General features: G+C 28.9%; 1 protein-coding gene across 2 annotated transcripts in view; it reads right to left on the bottom strand.

Annotated features, from left to right (window-relative positions):
- LOC142328755 (uncharacterized) overlaps positions 1 to 16,204 on the bottom strand; it is a 49,762-nt gene that overhangs the window by 9,677 nt on the left and 23,881 nt on the right. For both annotated transcript variants that reach the window (XM_075372772.1, XM_075372773.1), the window contains exons 6-8: positions 14,001 to 14,110; positions 6,676 to 6,784; positions 6,390 to 6,524 (exon numbers count right to left, since the gene is read on the bottom strand). In XM_075372772.1, the coding sequence (XP_075228887.1) occupies positions 6,390 to 6,524; positions 6,676 to 6,784; positions 14,001 to 14,110 (354 nt within the window). The remainder of the gene's footprint in view (positions 1 to 6,389; positions 6,525 to 6,675; positions 6,785 to 14,000; positions 14,111 to 16,204) is intronic.

Raw genomic sequence — 16,204 nt, 5'->3', positions numbered from 1 at the left:
ATCTGCTATGTTGTGATGTCACATGTGAGTGGTAAAATTAAATAAATGAATAATATTTAAAGTGGCTGCTGGTACTGTCACACCCGCGCAAATGAAATACAGTATGCACACATGCTTTAGTATTCATTGAATTAAATAAACAAAAAATATTATATTTAAATAAAATGATAAATATTTGTAAGTGAAATAAGTCTTATTTGTAAGATAAATAAGTTGAGTGTGTAATCCGTGCATCAGAAAAAAGCTGTGTAAAGAAAAAATCCAAAAATGTGTTGTCAGCTTTTTTAACATTTGTTATGAGAATTACATGTTTTTTCCAATTTGAAATGTTTTAATAATATTGCAAGCTGTATTATTCCCATATTTAAATTTAGACACATGTTAGTAACCTGTGCATACTACTAGTTGTTGAATAAAATCATGTACTTAGAAAAATGTTCTACATCTTAAATTGTTAAAGGACTTAATGTATATAGTAGAAATTAATGTCACTAATCTGATAAAAGTCCTACTACTATTAAATTTTGATAAATGGGGTTTTACTCTACTATGTTACATTTGACTGACCTCTACTTAATAGTTCTGACAAAGATAATCAAAGATTATATAGTCATCCTACTTCTTGTATTAAAAAAATAATATTTTTAAAAATCATGCAAATTAAATTCACAAACCATAAGGCATACTAATATAATTATGTAATAATTTACATTCAAATTGTCTTAAAGCTACAAACAAATGAAAAAAATGCAATTAGCAAAACAAAAAAACATTCTGCATGAAATTTTTATCTTTATCAGCAAGGTAAGTCTAGTCAGTTTCATAGTTTTCATTCACAAGTTAAAAATTAACTACCACTACTTCATGTATTACAAACAATTAAATTAAAGAAGAATGATAGTTATTTGATGACTCAAAGAAATTTGAAAAACAAATAAGGATATAATAACAATATAACTGTTTTCATAACTGTTTTAATTTTGACTTTCTGGTCATGATACTCTGTGCTTTTGCATGATGGATATGTTAAAATTACATGAGCAGCTTGCATGAATGCATGTAAAAATTCAGTGCCTACTTGAAGAATGAACTGCATTTTTCATTCTTTGAATAGAACCTAAATACCTCATTTTAATCCTGCAACCTTCTATTTTTAAGATCACTAAAGAATTATACATAGGTTTTAAAAACCAATGTTAGTACATAATGATGTTATAGTGAATACATTATAAATAAGAAAATGTGACTATTTAACACACATTACTTATATGAATAAAGCACAGCCTTATGAATCTTCATGTAATGAGGAAGATATGATCCATAATTACTCTATTGAAATTTATTAGGGATGTGCCAGCACTAAGCCCTAACTGCAGCACCACAATCAGTTGCCTATGGTTAAATGCATTTACTCTTTAATAATTAATATTAACTTTCTGACATCTTGGAGGATTACAAAATATACTGTTGTAGACCACATTTTTCCATGGGCACCAGAACAAGACTATATGATGATACACATAATCCAGTTGCAAATCAAACTCCAATGTAGAATGATCGTGCCCTCACAAGAGGTGAGTGAAAAACAGTGCTACAGCAATAGTAACAGGTTTTTGTTGGGCAAATTTATGAGGGGTTTAGGAACAATGACACTTCCCCTGTTACATTGTCTTGCCATGTAAGGCATAGAAACTCCACAGAAAACAACCAAACAGGAGCATTTGCCCAAAATTGAACCCATCAGTGCCATTTGTGGTATAAAAAATTATGTCAAGCCTGTTACTGGCAAAAGACAAAACAAAAAATCTACATTAAAACATTAGGTGATCAAGTTAGAACATAACCATCATCAGGTTTGAAGTTATACCTTTGTCCTAACCAGTAAGAATCATCAATGTCTCAGAGTCAAAACCTCTATTGAATGACACAGAGCTTAAGGTTATCCTCACACTTCTAAAGTTAACAACTGCCCAAGGTATCTGGTACTCTACATATATTTTGCACATGAATCAACAGAATGTTGTATAAACAAGTACATACTCCTTATTGGGAATACAGGCTTCTCCATAAGCTAGTTAGTTGGATTAATTGTTCAGTAATTTACTTAATTATTAATTATCTAGTAACAAAAATAAATAATCCCACTTTGAACAGGGACTTTGAAGTAAAAGCAGAAGACATTCTTTAAAAAAAGAATTGCCATTCAAAATAAAAATGTTTATTAAAATATTTCCTCTACTTTTACTTTCTTTTTTTGTTTAGCCTCCAGAACCACCATAAGGTATTACTTCAGAGGATGAATGAAGATGTACGTATAAATGTAATCTTGTATAGTTTAAGATCGACCAATCCTGAAATGTGTAATTAATTGAAACCCAACCACCATAGAACACTGGTATCCACGATCTTCTTCTACTTGGGTGGAAGCAATGGTACACACATTTAATAATTATAAGGTTTTTATATGTGAAGGTAAACCTTAGACTTCATGGTTTAGAGTTGCATTCTGCTTTACCATAAATAACAATGTACAAAGCAGTTTTGAAATTATAGTGCTAAATGAATCTTAATAGCTTGTATGATGCCTGTTATCCAAACTGAAAACATTCATTTTCACATCCAGAAGAAAATTGCTTTCATGTGAATACAACTTATTATTTTATGTTACTGGATGCTATTATTACTTTTAAATATTTTTTAATTCTGTTATTTATGTTATAAATGATTAAGTATTTTGCCATGAAAAGAAATGTTATGGTATATTTTTAAATGTTATAAAAAGCTATTCTCAACAAGTATTATAATTATGTCAGCAGACAAACACTAAATGTTAAATTAACTAACAATATAATTCTCATGTATACAAACAAGTTTATAATTTATTTTGATTTTATTTATCAAAAAAATAAACACGGACAAGCCAAAAATTATAACTTAGGAAATGTATCACCTTTTTTATAATCATGTCAAGAAACAATATCGCAATATTTTTTGCAATGTGCTCAGTTTTCAAATACAGCCAGACCAACATAAAAATAAATAATTACCCATAAGCCTACGTTATTGAATGCTTAAGTAAAATTAACTAGTTATTCTTCATTTGCTGATCTTGTAAGAAAAGATTTTACACAGATTTCGTTTCTTTTTATTCGAGTTTTAATTGAGAAGAGATAGTAACATTATATAATCAGTTGTGTATTTTTAACGTTTTATAATTACGAGTAAACTCAATCCTAACTCCATTAGTGTTGCATCCCAAGTCCAAAGAGTGAGAAAAGAGAAAAAGAGGTTGCTAGAAAAATTAGCCGAAATTCAGAGAAGATTTCTTTCTCTACTCCAATAAAATATAAACCCTGTGAAAACGTTACAAAGGACTAGATGACTTTGACAAGTGTGTGGTGATACGGATTATAAATGAATTCTAAAAGATCCATAAACAACTGCTAACATTAAAAAATATAATGTTAGCGCTTAAGATGTCATTGGTTACACATGAAAGTAGATGAGTTTAAGAAAAATTATAATAGAATTAGGCTACAGGTGGAGAAAAAACCAAAACTAACAGGAAGGTTCTCACTAAGTGACATGATATAAAGTTTTAATGTATTCAGTATCTTACTGCTGTAAAAAAATTTAGAAATGAAATTAAGCCATTTATGTACCTCAATGTATCATATATATAATATCTCGTATTACAAATAAATTGTGGTGTAGTGATTCAGATGATAGGCTGAAAGTTCCTATTTCAAAAAGCAGGAGACTTATTAGAATGCACACCAGAGGAGAAATGGGTTTTATACCAAACACCTTACTAACTTGGTAAGCAATTTTAAAAAGTGGCGATTACAGAGGTCAAATGAAGAAGAAAATTACTTAAAATGGACAGAAGAGATATTAATTCCAAACCTTCCTGATAATTGATAATTTCTGACAATGCACCCTATCACAATGCCGTTTTAGAAAAATCACCAGTTTCCAGTGTAAGAAAAGAAGATATGATAAAGCAGTTGCAAAAGTATTCTGTTTCTCATTCTTCCTTGATGCTGAAACCAAAACTGTACATATTAGTAAAAGCAAACAGGAAAAATTTACTACCTATGTGTTTGACGATCTTTTACAAAAAAGAAGGGCATGACGTTCCCCGACTATCTCCATACCACCCAAATTTAAATCTTATTGAGATGGTTTGGTCAGAAGTTAAAGGATAAATAGCAAGTTATTAATAAATAGGATAAATAGCAAGGAATTAAAAAAATTGGAAAGTGTATTGTGATAAAGTTAAGGCAGCAGAAGCTGAATATGTGTGACAAGAACACGTTATTGACAATACTGTGAAATTATTTATTATTTCATTACAAGAAAATATTAAAAGTGAGAGTAATGATTATGATGATGATTCTGATAACAGTAACTTGGTAAAAATTTGTTGCAAAGTGGATGGCATTCACCCTCTTTAATTAAAATATTTTTATTTTGTTCTAACATTTAAAATAATTTAGTTTCTTCTGTAAATTCCAATTCCTTTATTTAGTATATTTAATTAATATCTTACATTAACTTTTGAATATCTCTTTGAAAATATGAGGGCGGTTCGGAAAGTAACTTCTGTTTGGCTGTAAATAAAAAACTTGTATAGATAAAAATACTTTAATATATACAACTTAAAACCAGAGCTTTCCACTACTTTTCAACATAGTCGCCATTTAAATTCTAGCATTGGTCATAGCATTACACTAATTTACAAATACCTTCTTCATAAAATTCAGCTGCCTGGGTATGTAGCCATCATTTTATGACATTTTGAAGTTTGTCTTCGTCATCGAAGTGCTGTGACGCAACCCAATTCTTCATGTGAATGAAGAGATGAAAATCACTCAGTGCCAAGTCTGGGCTGTAAGGGGATGACAAAAAATGTCCCTTTGGAATTGATTCAGAAGTTCTTGAGTTTTTCGAGCACTGTGACAAAAGCTTTGTCATGCAAAAAAGTAACACCAGATGATAGCATACTGCAACATTTGTTCTGAATGTCTTCAAAGTTTCACAGTAGATTGCTGAAGTAGCTGCTAGTGTCACAGAACTTTGATGATTTTACAAACTTCAAAATGGCATGAAAGGTTGGCTAGGTGCCCAGGTGGCTGAATTTTATGGAGAAGGTATTTGAAAATTTAGTGAAACACTATGACAAATGCTTGAATTTAAAAACCAGTTAAAAGCTGTAGTTTTAAGCTATATATAATAAAATATTTTTATCTATGTAGGCATTTTATTTATAGCCAAACGACAGTTACCTTCTGAACCACCCTTGTAGAATATATATATACATATATATATAAAAGCCATAGATTACAACTGAACATTAAGATGAAATATATGGTAGTAAGTAGACGTAGGATCCATGCTAATGACCTTTTCATTGGTAACATTCCTCTTGGACTAGTATGTATCAAATCTTATAAATTTTAGACACTGCTTGTATTCCGATTAGGAGCACTTTCAAGTAATTATTCTTTCAAGGAATTATAAAAAGTCATATCAGCTTTTATGAGAATGAGGAATTGGAATTGGCTCTATGAAGCCAAAACATAAGTTTAGGAAAAGAATGATAAGACCTACTATACCTACTCTATGTTAGTGAATGATTTTGAGTCTTTGATTTTATTAGAAACGTCAGTGATAAAAATTAAGGCGTTTGAGGTATGGATCTATCAATGATTGCTCAACATTAGCTGGAGAAATAAGGTTTACAATGAGGATATATTCAGAACGCTGGACTACCACAGGATAAGGATAGTTAAAATTATTAAGAGGAAAAAGCTGAGGAACTCTGCACATATAGTTAGACATCTGGAGTCATGGAGAGGCTACCATGTCTCATATTTCAAGGTAAAATCATAGCGATCCAGAATCTAGGTTGAGAGAGAATTACATGGTTGAAGAATTAAAGGGATTTGCTTTCTGGATCAACTGGCTGTATATTCTAGTCATCTGCAAAGTTGTATTTGGCCAGATGGTTTTCAATCTTTGGTAAGAGATGTGTGCATAAAGAAGAAAAATTATAATCATACGCTCTTTATTAAAAAAAAAAGGTTTTTTTTATCTTTATCTGTTGTTTATAGGCAATACATTTTAAGAACCGCTTTTTTACATCTGATAAAAATATATTTGTTAAGATATGCATATTTTTAATTATGAAAAATAAATGAGAGCTGCCAACTTTCCTCATAATTTATAATGAAATGTATTCTCAAGGCATGCCGCCAGTGGCTTTCAGTTACCACCATATTAATTAAAATGAATCAGCAAAAAACAAGTATGTGTAAACCACCGATCTATATAGTCAATTTGAATCATTATTGTGTATTTTAAGTAACAATAAAAAAATTACATACCTAAGCCACAGGATTGCAAAAAATCAGCACAACAAGTTCCATTTAAATGGCATTCTTCGTGGCAATAACAAGAATCAATATCAGTTGTTGAATTATCATTACACCTTCCACTGCAACTGCCAGGTAAAGTTAATTCTGTAAAAAGAAGATAAATTTAAAAAAAGATAAAATACATTTTTTCTTTTAATTAAAGTACATACACATTAAAAATCAGAGACCATAATAGTTACAAACTATTTACTAAAATAACCTATGAAATATAACAGTTTTACTGAAAGTTTCTTACCGGTTATATTTGATTGTCCTACTAGGCAATCTAAACCTTCTGATAATTTTAAATCATCAATTGCAATATCTCCAGCATACCCAGTACCTCGAATGCCCTCTATAATTATCTATAAAAAATTAAATACTTAAATTCATAAATTTAAAAATATAATCTTAAAACAATAAAAATGTAAATTAAATTATAATGATAAAAATGCAATAAAAACTTAAAAATCTGTTTTAGTTACCGATTTAGACTTCTTTATTTCATTTTTTTACTGAAGTTATACTTTTTTTGGCGCGTTAGGAGAAACTGATCAGAGTGTATTTTCAGCAAGTTACAGAAGTTGCACACGCCGATGTAACACACTATGAAGATTTGCACAGGCCCAAGTGGATCAGTTTACATACTCATGCGTGTAGTGTCTAATTCAGTCAGTCGTCAATGTAGTTAATTGATTAGCACACGTTGTAAACATAACAGATATTGAGTCATAATAAATATATATTTATATATACGGATTTTTGTAGATGGATATTTTAAACTATGAATTATTGTTCATATTCATAAAACTTTATTTATATTGCAACATATATATAAATATTTATTTTCTTAAATTGTGTATCAGGATTTGAGGTTATATTTACGTAATTATTTTTTGAGTAAAATTATATTTTTTAATAACACAGAAAATAGCACATCAGATAAATTCTTGATTTTCCATAAATAATTTTAAATTTACAAAAAAACAGAATTTTTGATAAAATACACTATTATAAAATAAAGCTATCTGTATCATATTTTTCATATCATAAGCTGCTGATAACCCTCATGCCTATTCAATCATCATCTGAAGAATTAATGGAACTAAACTAATCAAAATATATTCTATGAATTTTGTTTTATATGACAACAAATGCTTCAATACTTTTTAAGCTGTATAAAATAAATATTATTTAATTTAAGTGTTATTTATTCAAACTTTTATTCATGGTATTTAATGTCATAAATCAATTGTTTGACTCTGTTCAAATTTGTTTGAATGCATAAAAAAATTCTTTTTTTATTCACTTCCAAAGAAGTATAACTAACTTCTTACGTGGGTATGTAAGTACACACAAGCTTTTTTTTTGACGATTCAAACTCATGATTAACATAAATTTGTATAACCATAGTAGTACTAACACGTTAAACAATGACAGATAGGTAATATCACATTCTAACTGTTCAAAATCAATGGCATCCTTTGCACACATTAAAAAATAATAGAAAGTTGTTATCTTTTTGTCACACATTGAATAATAATGGAGCCAAAAAAATTTTTGATTCTATTCTGTCTATTTCATTAGTTAACATATTTACAAGAAGTGGAAATATTCATAAACAGAGAAAATAGTTTTAAGTAGATGGAAGTACTGTAAAGGTATGACAGTGATAAAATGCAGCCAGTTCTCAAAGAGATAAACGTTTTAATTTTTTGTGTAATCCACAAATTCTAGAAATTATTAGTGTTCATATCAAAAAAATATTCATTATTTATTAATCACTTAAATCACAACAGAATGGTTCATTACACAGAAATTTATCTTTGATGATGGAATGAATGATATGTTATTTTAATATGTTTTGCTTATTAAATAAATAATATTGGAACAAAGCACAAATCCTAATAATTGACTCTTTGATCCTGATCTTCAATTGGATGGAAAATACAATCCAACACTACGAAATTACAAACAGTATGTCCTTAAAACTTATTCATCTGCTAAATTTAATTACTATCTTGTCACTCACAGCATATTTTTAGCATATACATTATATTTTTACACAAACAGAAATCTAAAGATCCTGGATGTAAAATAGTATATTACACTTAAATTTTAATTAAATTATTAAGCATTTTTTAATGTTTTAGATAGTATAGTACAAAAAATAAATAAATAAAAAACTAATATAAAAAAAATTAAACTATATGAATTATAAGAATATAAAACAGAAAACTGGAAATATAGATTTAGATATTTCTGTTCAACCTGCAATTTTTAGAATATAGAATCTAATATTGAATCATCATGGTCAAGAATATTTTAAAATTTAATGATTGGGTGCCTTTCATTATCTTCATGATTTGCAAGAGATTAAATAGTACAGATATCATACTAGTACCTCATTAAACAACACATAAAAGGAGATAAAAATTTAATAATAGTTGGAGATTGGAATGCAAGCACTGGAAAAGGCAAGGAAGGAAATAAAGTGGGTGAATACAGGCTGGGCAAAAGGAATGAAAGAGGGGACCGACTATAATTTAGTATGCACTGAAGTACAAAGTATAATTTAGTAACTGCCAACACCCAGTTTAAAAATCATAATAGAAGAATATACAAATGGAAAAAGCCAAGTGATACTGCAAGGTATCACATATATTACATCATAGTTAAGCAAAGATTTAGAAATCAACTCGTCGAATGCAAAACTTACCCTGGAGCAGACATTGATAGCGACCATAATTTAGTGATAATGAAGTGTAGATTTGGGTTTAAAAACCTGAAGAAAAGATGTCAGATGAATCGGTGGAATTTAGCGAAGCTTGAGGAAGAGGAGGTAAAGAAGATTTTTGAGAAAGACATCACAAGAGGTCTGAGTAAAATAGATAAGGAAGAACATGCAGAAGAAGAATGGGAGAATGTTAAAAAGGAAATTCTTAAATTAGCAGAAGCAAACATACGCAGATCAAAGAGAACTGGTAGAAAACCTTGGATTTCAGATGATATATTGCAGCTGATGGAAGAACATAGAAAATATAAGAATGCTAGTGATGAAGAAAGTAAAAGGAACTATTCACAATTAATGCTATAAACAGGAAGTGCAAACTAGCGAAAGAAGAGTGGATTAAAGAAAAGTTCAGAAGTGGAAAGAGAGATGAATAAAAAAACCATGCATCAAAAATCTTAACTAGAATTCTGTACAGAAGAATTGAGAGAAGAGTGGAAGAAGTGTTAGAAGACAATTTCGTTTCAGAAAAAATATACAGACAAAAGAAGCAAACTTAGGGCTCAAATTAGTAGTAGAAGAAAGATTGTGGAAAAACAAACCAACATACTTGGCATTTATAGACCTAGAAAAGACATTCGATAATGTAGACTGGAATAAAATGTTCAGCATTTTTTAAAAATTAGGGTTCAAATACAGAGATTGAAGAACAATTGCTAACATTTACAGGAACCAAACAGCAACAGTAATAATCCTGGAATAGTCGCTTTAATGTTGGAGGGACAGGTAGAAGGAAAAAACTGTGCAGGCATGCAACATTTGGAATATGTAAAACAAATTGTTATGGATGTAGCATGTAGGGGGTATACCGAAATGAAACGACTAGCACTAGATAGGGAATCTTGGAGAGCTGCATCAAACCAGTCAAATGACTGATGACAAAAAAAAAGTATAACACATTTATGATTTACATAGTGTACTGGGTGCTTTATGAGTACATTCTACTAGCGAAAATAATGAAAAACGTTCATATAAACAAGGGTGTGGACTCTTAACGAGTTACAGCTAGCGAAAGATTTTACCTTGATTCTTGGGAACAGTGAAATAAACCATACTGAAATTCTAGGAACCCAAATTAAGGAGTAAACTTGTTAGTTTCTATGGTTTTTGACCTGGAAAATTGGATAAAATAAGTTCCAGAACCATATCTCCAGTAGTTTTCATATTATCAGTAAAAAAGGAAAATTTCTTATCTAAAAACAAGTTTCTACATTTGTAATAAAAAACTTTGTTAAATGACTAACAAATGCATAAAATCTATAAACAAACCTTGTAGAAACTGTAATTATGAGAAAATTGATGTAAAATAGCCCCAATAAAAAATGGATAAAAGTTGAGGAAACTTGATTTTATTACAAATCACTTACTGCATGAAAAATTTTTAATGTTATCAACTACATAAAATGAAATTAATATGCAATTGATACAATGTTAAAAAAATAAAAATGTAATTAATACATCTAAACAAGTTTTAAGTTTTAAGTTTTTAAGTTTTAAGTAAATTTTCAAAAATCTATCCTACTTTAATACATTTGGCTGCACACTTTCAGATTGCTAGCATTGCTCTCCGCAATCCTGCACAAATTTCCTAAATTTATACGGCAGCATCTGTAATTTGGCCAACCAATTCCTCATGTGTATACAATACTTTTGTATACAATACTTTTCATCAAACTTCACATGCGAAAATATTAGTGTTATATGATGATCTTGGTGGTCAAAAGTGTGCACACAGCACACTTTTAGTATGGTGATCACAGCAGTATGCAGAACATGCAATGCACTGAGGACACAACATAAAATGCATTGTTGATCAGCTGATTTCTGTTGCCAACTTATAAAATCATAATTTCTTAAATTTGCAATATGACAGTGAATTCAAGAAAGATACACAAACTTTGTCTGAATAACATTAGTACTGGTTTTTTTATTTTATTAATCTATAATTTTATTTTTATGTTTATTACAACACTATTTTTTATATCATTGCACTTTGTAAACAAAGCAAAAACATGTAATCCCTTCATTTTCATTTGGTGTTAGTTATAAAATCAAATTTCTTGAACTTGTATCTGTTTCTTAATGGACTAGTTTTCATAAATTTTCTCAGAATTAAATTCTCTACAAGTTTTAATAATAAATTCCATGCATTTATTAATAATTTAACAAAGTTTTTGTATTACAAATGTGAAAAAAGTATTTTTAGACAACAAATTTTAATGTTTTACTTCGATATTATGAAAACTACTGGAGATATGGTTATGGAACCTATTTTATTCAATTTTCAAGGTCAAAAACTCCTTAATTAAACTCCCTAGATATCCAGTATGTTTTATTTCCTTTTTTGCCCAGGAATCAGGGTGAAATCTTTTGCTAGCTGTAACTAGCTAAATGAGTGTTTCCAGACACATGTATAGTTGCCCCAGCAAATCTATGAGCTTGTAACATCACGTGCTGGCATCTCATTATATTACTGTTTTCTGAAATATTATTTTTGCATGCAATTATTATTTTTATTTCATTTTTCTACTTACAAACAATACAGACACCCAAACAATATATTTATGTTTTTGTGGGATCAATTCTTTCCACTTGAGTTGATTACATGTATAAAAATGCTTAATGACAAAATCTTGTAAGTAATAACAATTCCTTAACCAATGACTAATGCTCTGATTGGTATTATGTAGAGGCCTATAAAAATTTATACATGCAGTTAGAAATTATGACTATCATCACGATTATATTTAGATCTGTCATTCGTAGTCACAACGTGTTTAAAGAAATAAACTTTAGTATAGTTTATATTGTGTTCAGTGAAGATATCCGGATAGCGTTTTTGTGCGATCATATTATTTTATAATTACTCATTGTTTTTCATAAATTTTTTGTAATATACTATTTTTTTGTTGTATTTTTGTTTGTGTGTTATTAGTGCGGTTTGTTATGGCAGAATTTAAACCCATAGTTAAGAAAAAAACTTAAGAGTCAAGCACACAAAATTATCAATAATTTATGATTTTATGAAAAAAGAAGCTCTAAAATTAGGTAAATTAACTTATGACAAACACATAATTGGCATTCAAAAATGCAAAGAAAGAACTGCTGCTGCTCGTGGGATATCAAGAACATAGGTTCAAAACTCAGAAGAGAAAAGATATGATTCTTCAATCAACATCACAATTGTGTTCTTTTACCATGCCAAAAAAGTATAAACAACATTTGAAACTTGTCAGTGGACTGGACAGTTTTGATTTAGGTGTAGTTAAAAGAACAGTTAATGAATTCATTCAAAGAAGAATGAATTACCTGCTTTAAAAAAATAGGGCAAGAACTTCAGTCATCTATTGATTTTAAAGGCAGTGAATTGACTTTATCTGTTATTTTGAAAGAGTTAGGTTTCAAATGGCGCAAAACTGAAAATAACAGAAAACGTTTAATTGAGAAATCCGATATCAGGTGGAAGAGAATTGAATATTTATAGGCAATGGCTAAGTACAGACAAAGCAATGCTGCAATTGTTTATTTGGATGAAACATATGTTTTAAGTTTGCACTGTTTGACAAAGTCATGGTCTGATGGTATTGTTGGGGAACTTCACATGCTGATTAATAAAGGTGACTGTTTAATAGTAATTAAACAGTTACATGCAGTTAGATGCTGGAGGAGAAATCAGTTTTATTCTGAATGCATTACTAACTTGGAAAACCAGTTCGAGAAGTGGTGACTACAATGACAACATGAATACAGACATTTCATGAAATGGATACGTGAAAAATTGATTCCAAATCTTCCACCAATGTCAGTAGTAGTTGTTGATAATGCCCTTCATCACAATAAAGGTATTGATAAAGCGCCAAATTCTAACTCCAGAAGGAAAGATACAACCGATTGGTTGGAGAAAACCCATATTGTGTATCGTTCAAAAATGCTAAAACCACAGTTATAAGAATTAGTAAAGTTACATAAAACTAAAGTAAAAAAATATCACTTGGATGAACTTTTGAACAAACATTGGCATCGCATTCTTACACTCCCACCACACCATCCTGATTTGAATCTGATCAAGATGGTATGGTCATCTGTAAAAAGACATGTGGCGAGTTATTATACAACATTTTTTTTCACAAATGTTGAAAAATTAACTATGGAGAAAATTAATTCTATAAATGAAGATGACTGGAAACCCTATTGTGTTAAAGTAAAAAAATATTGAAAGAGAATGAAAAACTGGAACCACTGATAGATAAATGAACAGAACGTTATATTATACATGCAGCCTCTGATAACAAAAGTGAAAATGAAAGTGACAGTGATACTGATTAATAGCGAGGATGGTGAACTTGCTAGAAGTTTGAATTAGATGCATGAAGAAAATTCAAGTAAGCTTTTGTTTATTATTAAAAATTAATAATTTAAAATAAAGGTTATAAAATAATTACGTATTGCTGATTAGTAAATGTAAATAAGATAGTTATCACCGCGTACAATACGTAATAAGTAATACTTCAATTTGATACATGCAGTTCATGTTTTCAGGCTGAGTAGTAATACACAGTCTGCTTGTGACGTCACAGCTCTTACATTGGCTGGAACAAGTATAAATGTACTTTTTTCATTAGTAGAATAGGCTCAGAAGCCTCTGTAACACTACATCAATCACTCTGTGTATTTAATAGAATCAGAGCATTATATTTAGAAAAGACAAGATATATTGATTTATTGATCGATACATCCTCACATTCTAAATCTACACAAAATTAAACCAAAAAAGTAAATTAAATACTTACCTGAAATGGTGATGTAGAGTTAATAGGAATAATAGCTTTAATCCAACGATTTCCATGATTTCCAGACTCACTAAGCACAATTTCTCTTCCAATGTAAACATTTAATGAACCTGAAATAACAACATACATTTCAACAGATATTAAAAATCCATCAGTTATTTAGAAAAATTACCATGTCCAAGATTCCATTCTTAAGTTTTAATCATAATTATCATATTGCTTAATTATACAAACGTACATCAATGTTTGAAGGAAAAATTTATTTCCAACCTCTAAAATATTATGAAGCTTAATGTTGTTCAATCATACTATGATATTAATATTTTCTAAATCTCCATATAATTTTTCTTTTTTTATTAAAAACAATGTGTTGTTGTGTTGTCAGTATTCAGCAAGCTTTTAATTTTTATTACCATTTCAATTTAAGACACATTCTGTACTTCAGAAAGGTTTTTTGGGGAAAAAATAATTTGCACGCAAAATGAAACATTACAAATGTATAAATTTTTTTAAATTGAATATACGATAAATAAAGTGAAAACAATTTAATTTCAATAATACTAAACTAATGTAAATTTAATTTTATAAATTTATCAGTTTAAAAAGAAATTTAACAGCATCATTTATTTCAATTAAAAAAGAAAAATTAATGCTTTCTTAATCATTTTTATTTTTATCCTTTGTTTTTCGCTGTCAGAATTGCTGCCACATCAGATTCAAATGAGGTTCATTTGTGATCAATCAGCATTTCAAGAATGGAATTTTAATGATTACTGGATGTAATTTTCTCCATGATCTCATAATCCATTCTATGAACTTCACTGCCAGTGCTCCTTTTAATTTGCCATAAAAGCAAATAGCTGTAAACAACCACTATTATGGAAAATCACTGTTACACAAACACTAATTCTTCTACGCTTAAATTTGATCTTTTTCTAAAATAATTTGATTACTTTGATATCTGCAGGCTGAAGTCAGCTGATCATACCTGCAGGAATTACGATGAGTCACATTTTCCATTTTTCTGTATTTACTTAACATTGTCAGTCAGGTGGCATGAAAAGTGTCCACCACTGTTTTATTGATGAAATTCATTATGTCCTTGCTCCCACATATATTGTAACAAATCTTGAATTAATTGTGCTTTTATCATTGTTTTTTTGGGCATGAACAGTTAAACCATCTGAAAATTTTTCTTTGGTATTTTCTTTGCTATCTTTTTATTCAGGACTTCAAAAGGCAATAATTTATTTCTATCAGCAGTTACACACTTAGCAATATGTTAATTATTAATTTCTCATAACTAGTTATTCTACTTGTTAACTGATTTTACCCATATTATTTTCTACATATATTGAGAAGTATATTCTTCACCACTGCTGATTTGGCTAAGACAGAATTTTTTCAATCAAACGTAATATTGATAAGTAATTTATCTTTATAACTGGAAGATAATATTTTACACCACTGCCATCATTCTATGCTTTAACAATTTTCATAATTTATCACATCATATGTAGCTGGCCTTGAATAAATATCATTGTTTCTTTTAATCTCTTTACCCTTAACATTATCTTTTCTCATGTCACTGGTAACCTTTATCAAAGAGCTTCAAAATAAGTTAAAATGACAGTATATATTTCTAGATGTCCTTCTGTAGTCCAGAAAAAGTTTTTTTGTTTTCTTGCAAACGATTATCATCCCCATAAAATACTTTTTATAATACAACATATATATTGAAAAGCGCCCAAAAAATCTTCAACCATTTATTGCCTTTCCATAAGTTTCAGTTATAATTTGATAATTTTTTTAAGGGAATTTAAAAATTGACATCTAATTTTAGATAAACCATGTTTTAAGTAAAAAATCATTATTGAAATTTCATTTAAATTTGATGTAATATGGTATATATATGATAGTAATACTTAAAGTAAGTATAAAATAATGAAGGTCAATTATGATATTTTTCTTTAATAAAAACAAAGAATGATTTAAACATTTTAAATAGACAATGTAACATGATAATGATTAAGTATTTTAATTTTGACATATTACCAACCTGAAACTGCTTCAAGACATATTAATAACATACTGATAAATATAAAAAAATATGTAAAAAAACATTAGCATTATATCTACATACAAAGAACAAATAATGTGTCTGTACATTCAACATTATTTATTTATTTACATAGTAACAATAA

This window comes from Lycorma delicatula, chromosome 8 (genome assembly GCF_047948215.1).
Source record: "Lycorma delicatula isolate Av1 chromosome 8, ASM4794821v1, whole genome shotgun sequence".
In the NCBI taxonomy this organism is placed as follows: Eukaryota; Metazoa; Arthropoda; class Insecta; order Hemiptera; family Fulgoridae; genus Lycorma; species Lycorma delicatula.
The sequence above is the reverse complement of the archived record's forward strand: the minus strand, read 5'-3'. Positions and strand labels throughout refer to the sequence as shown.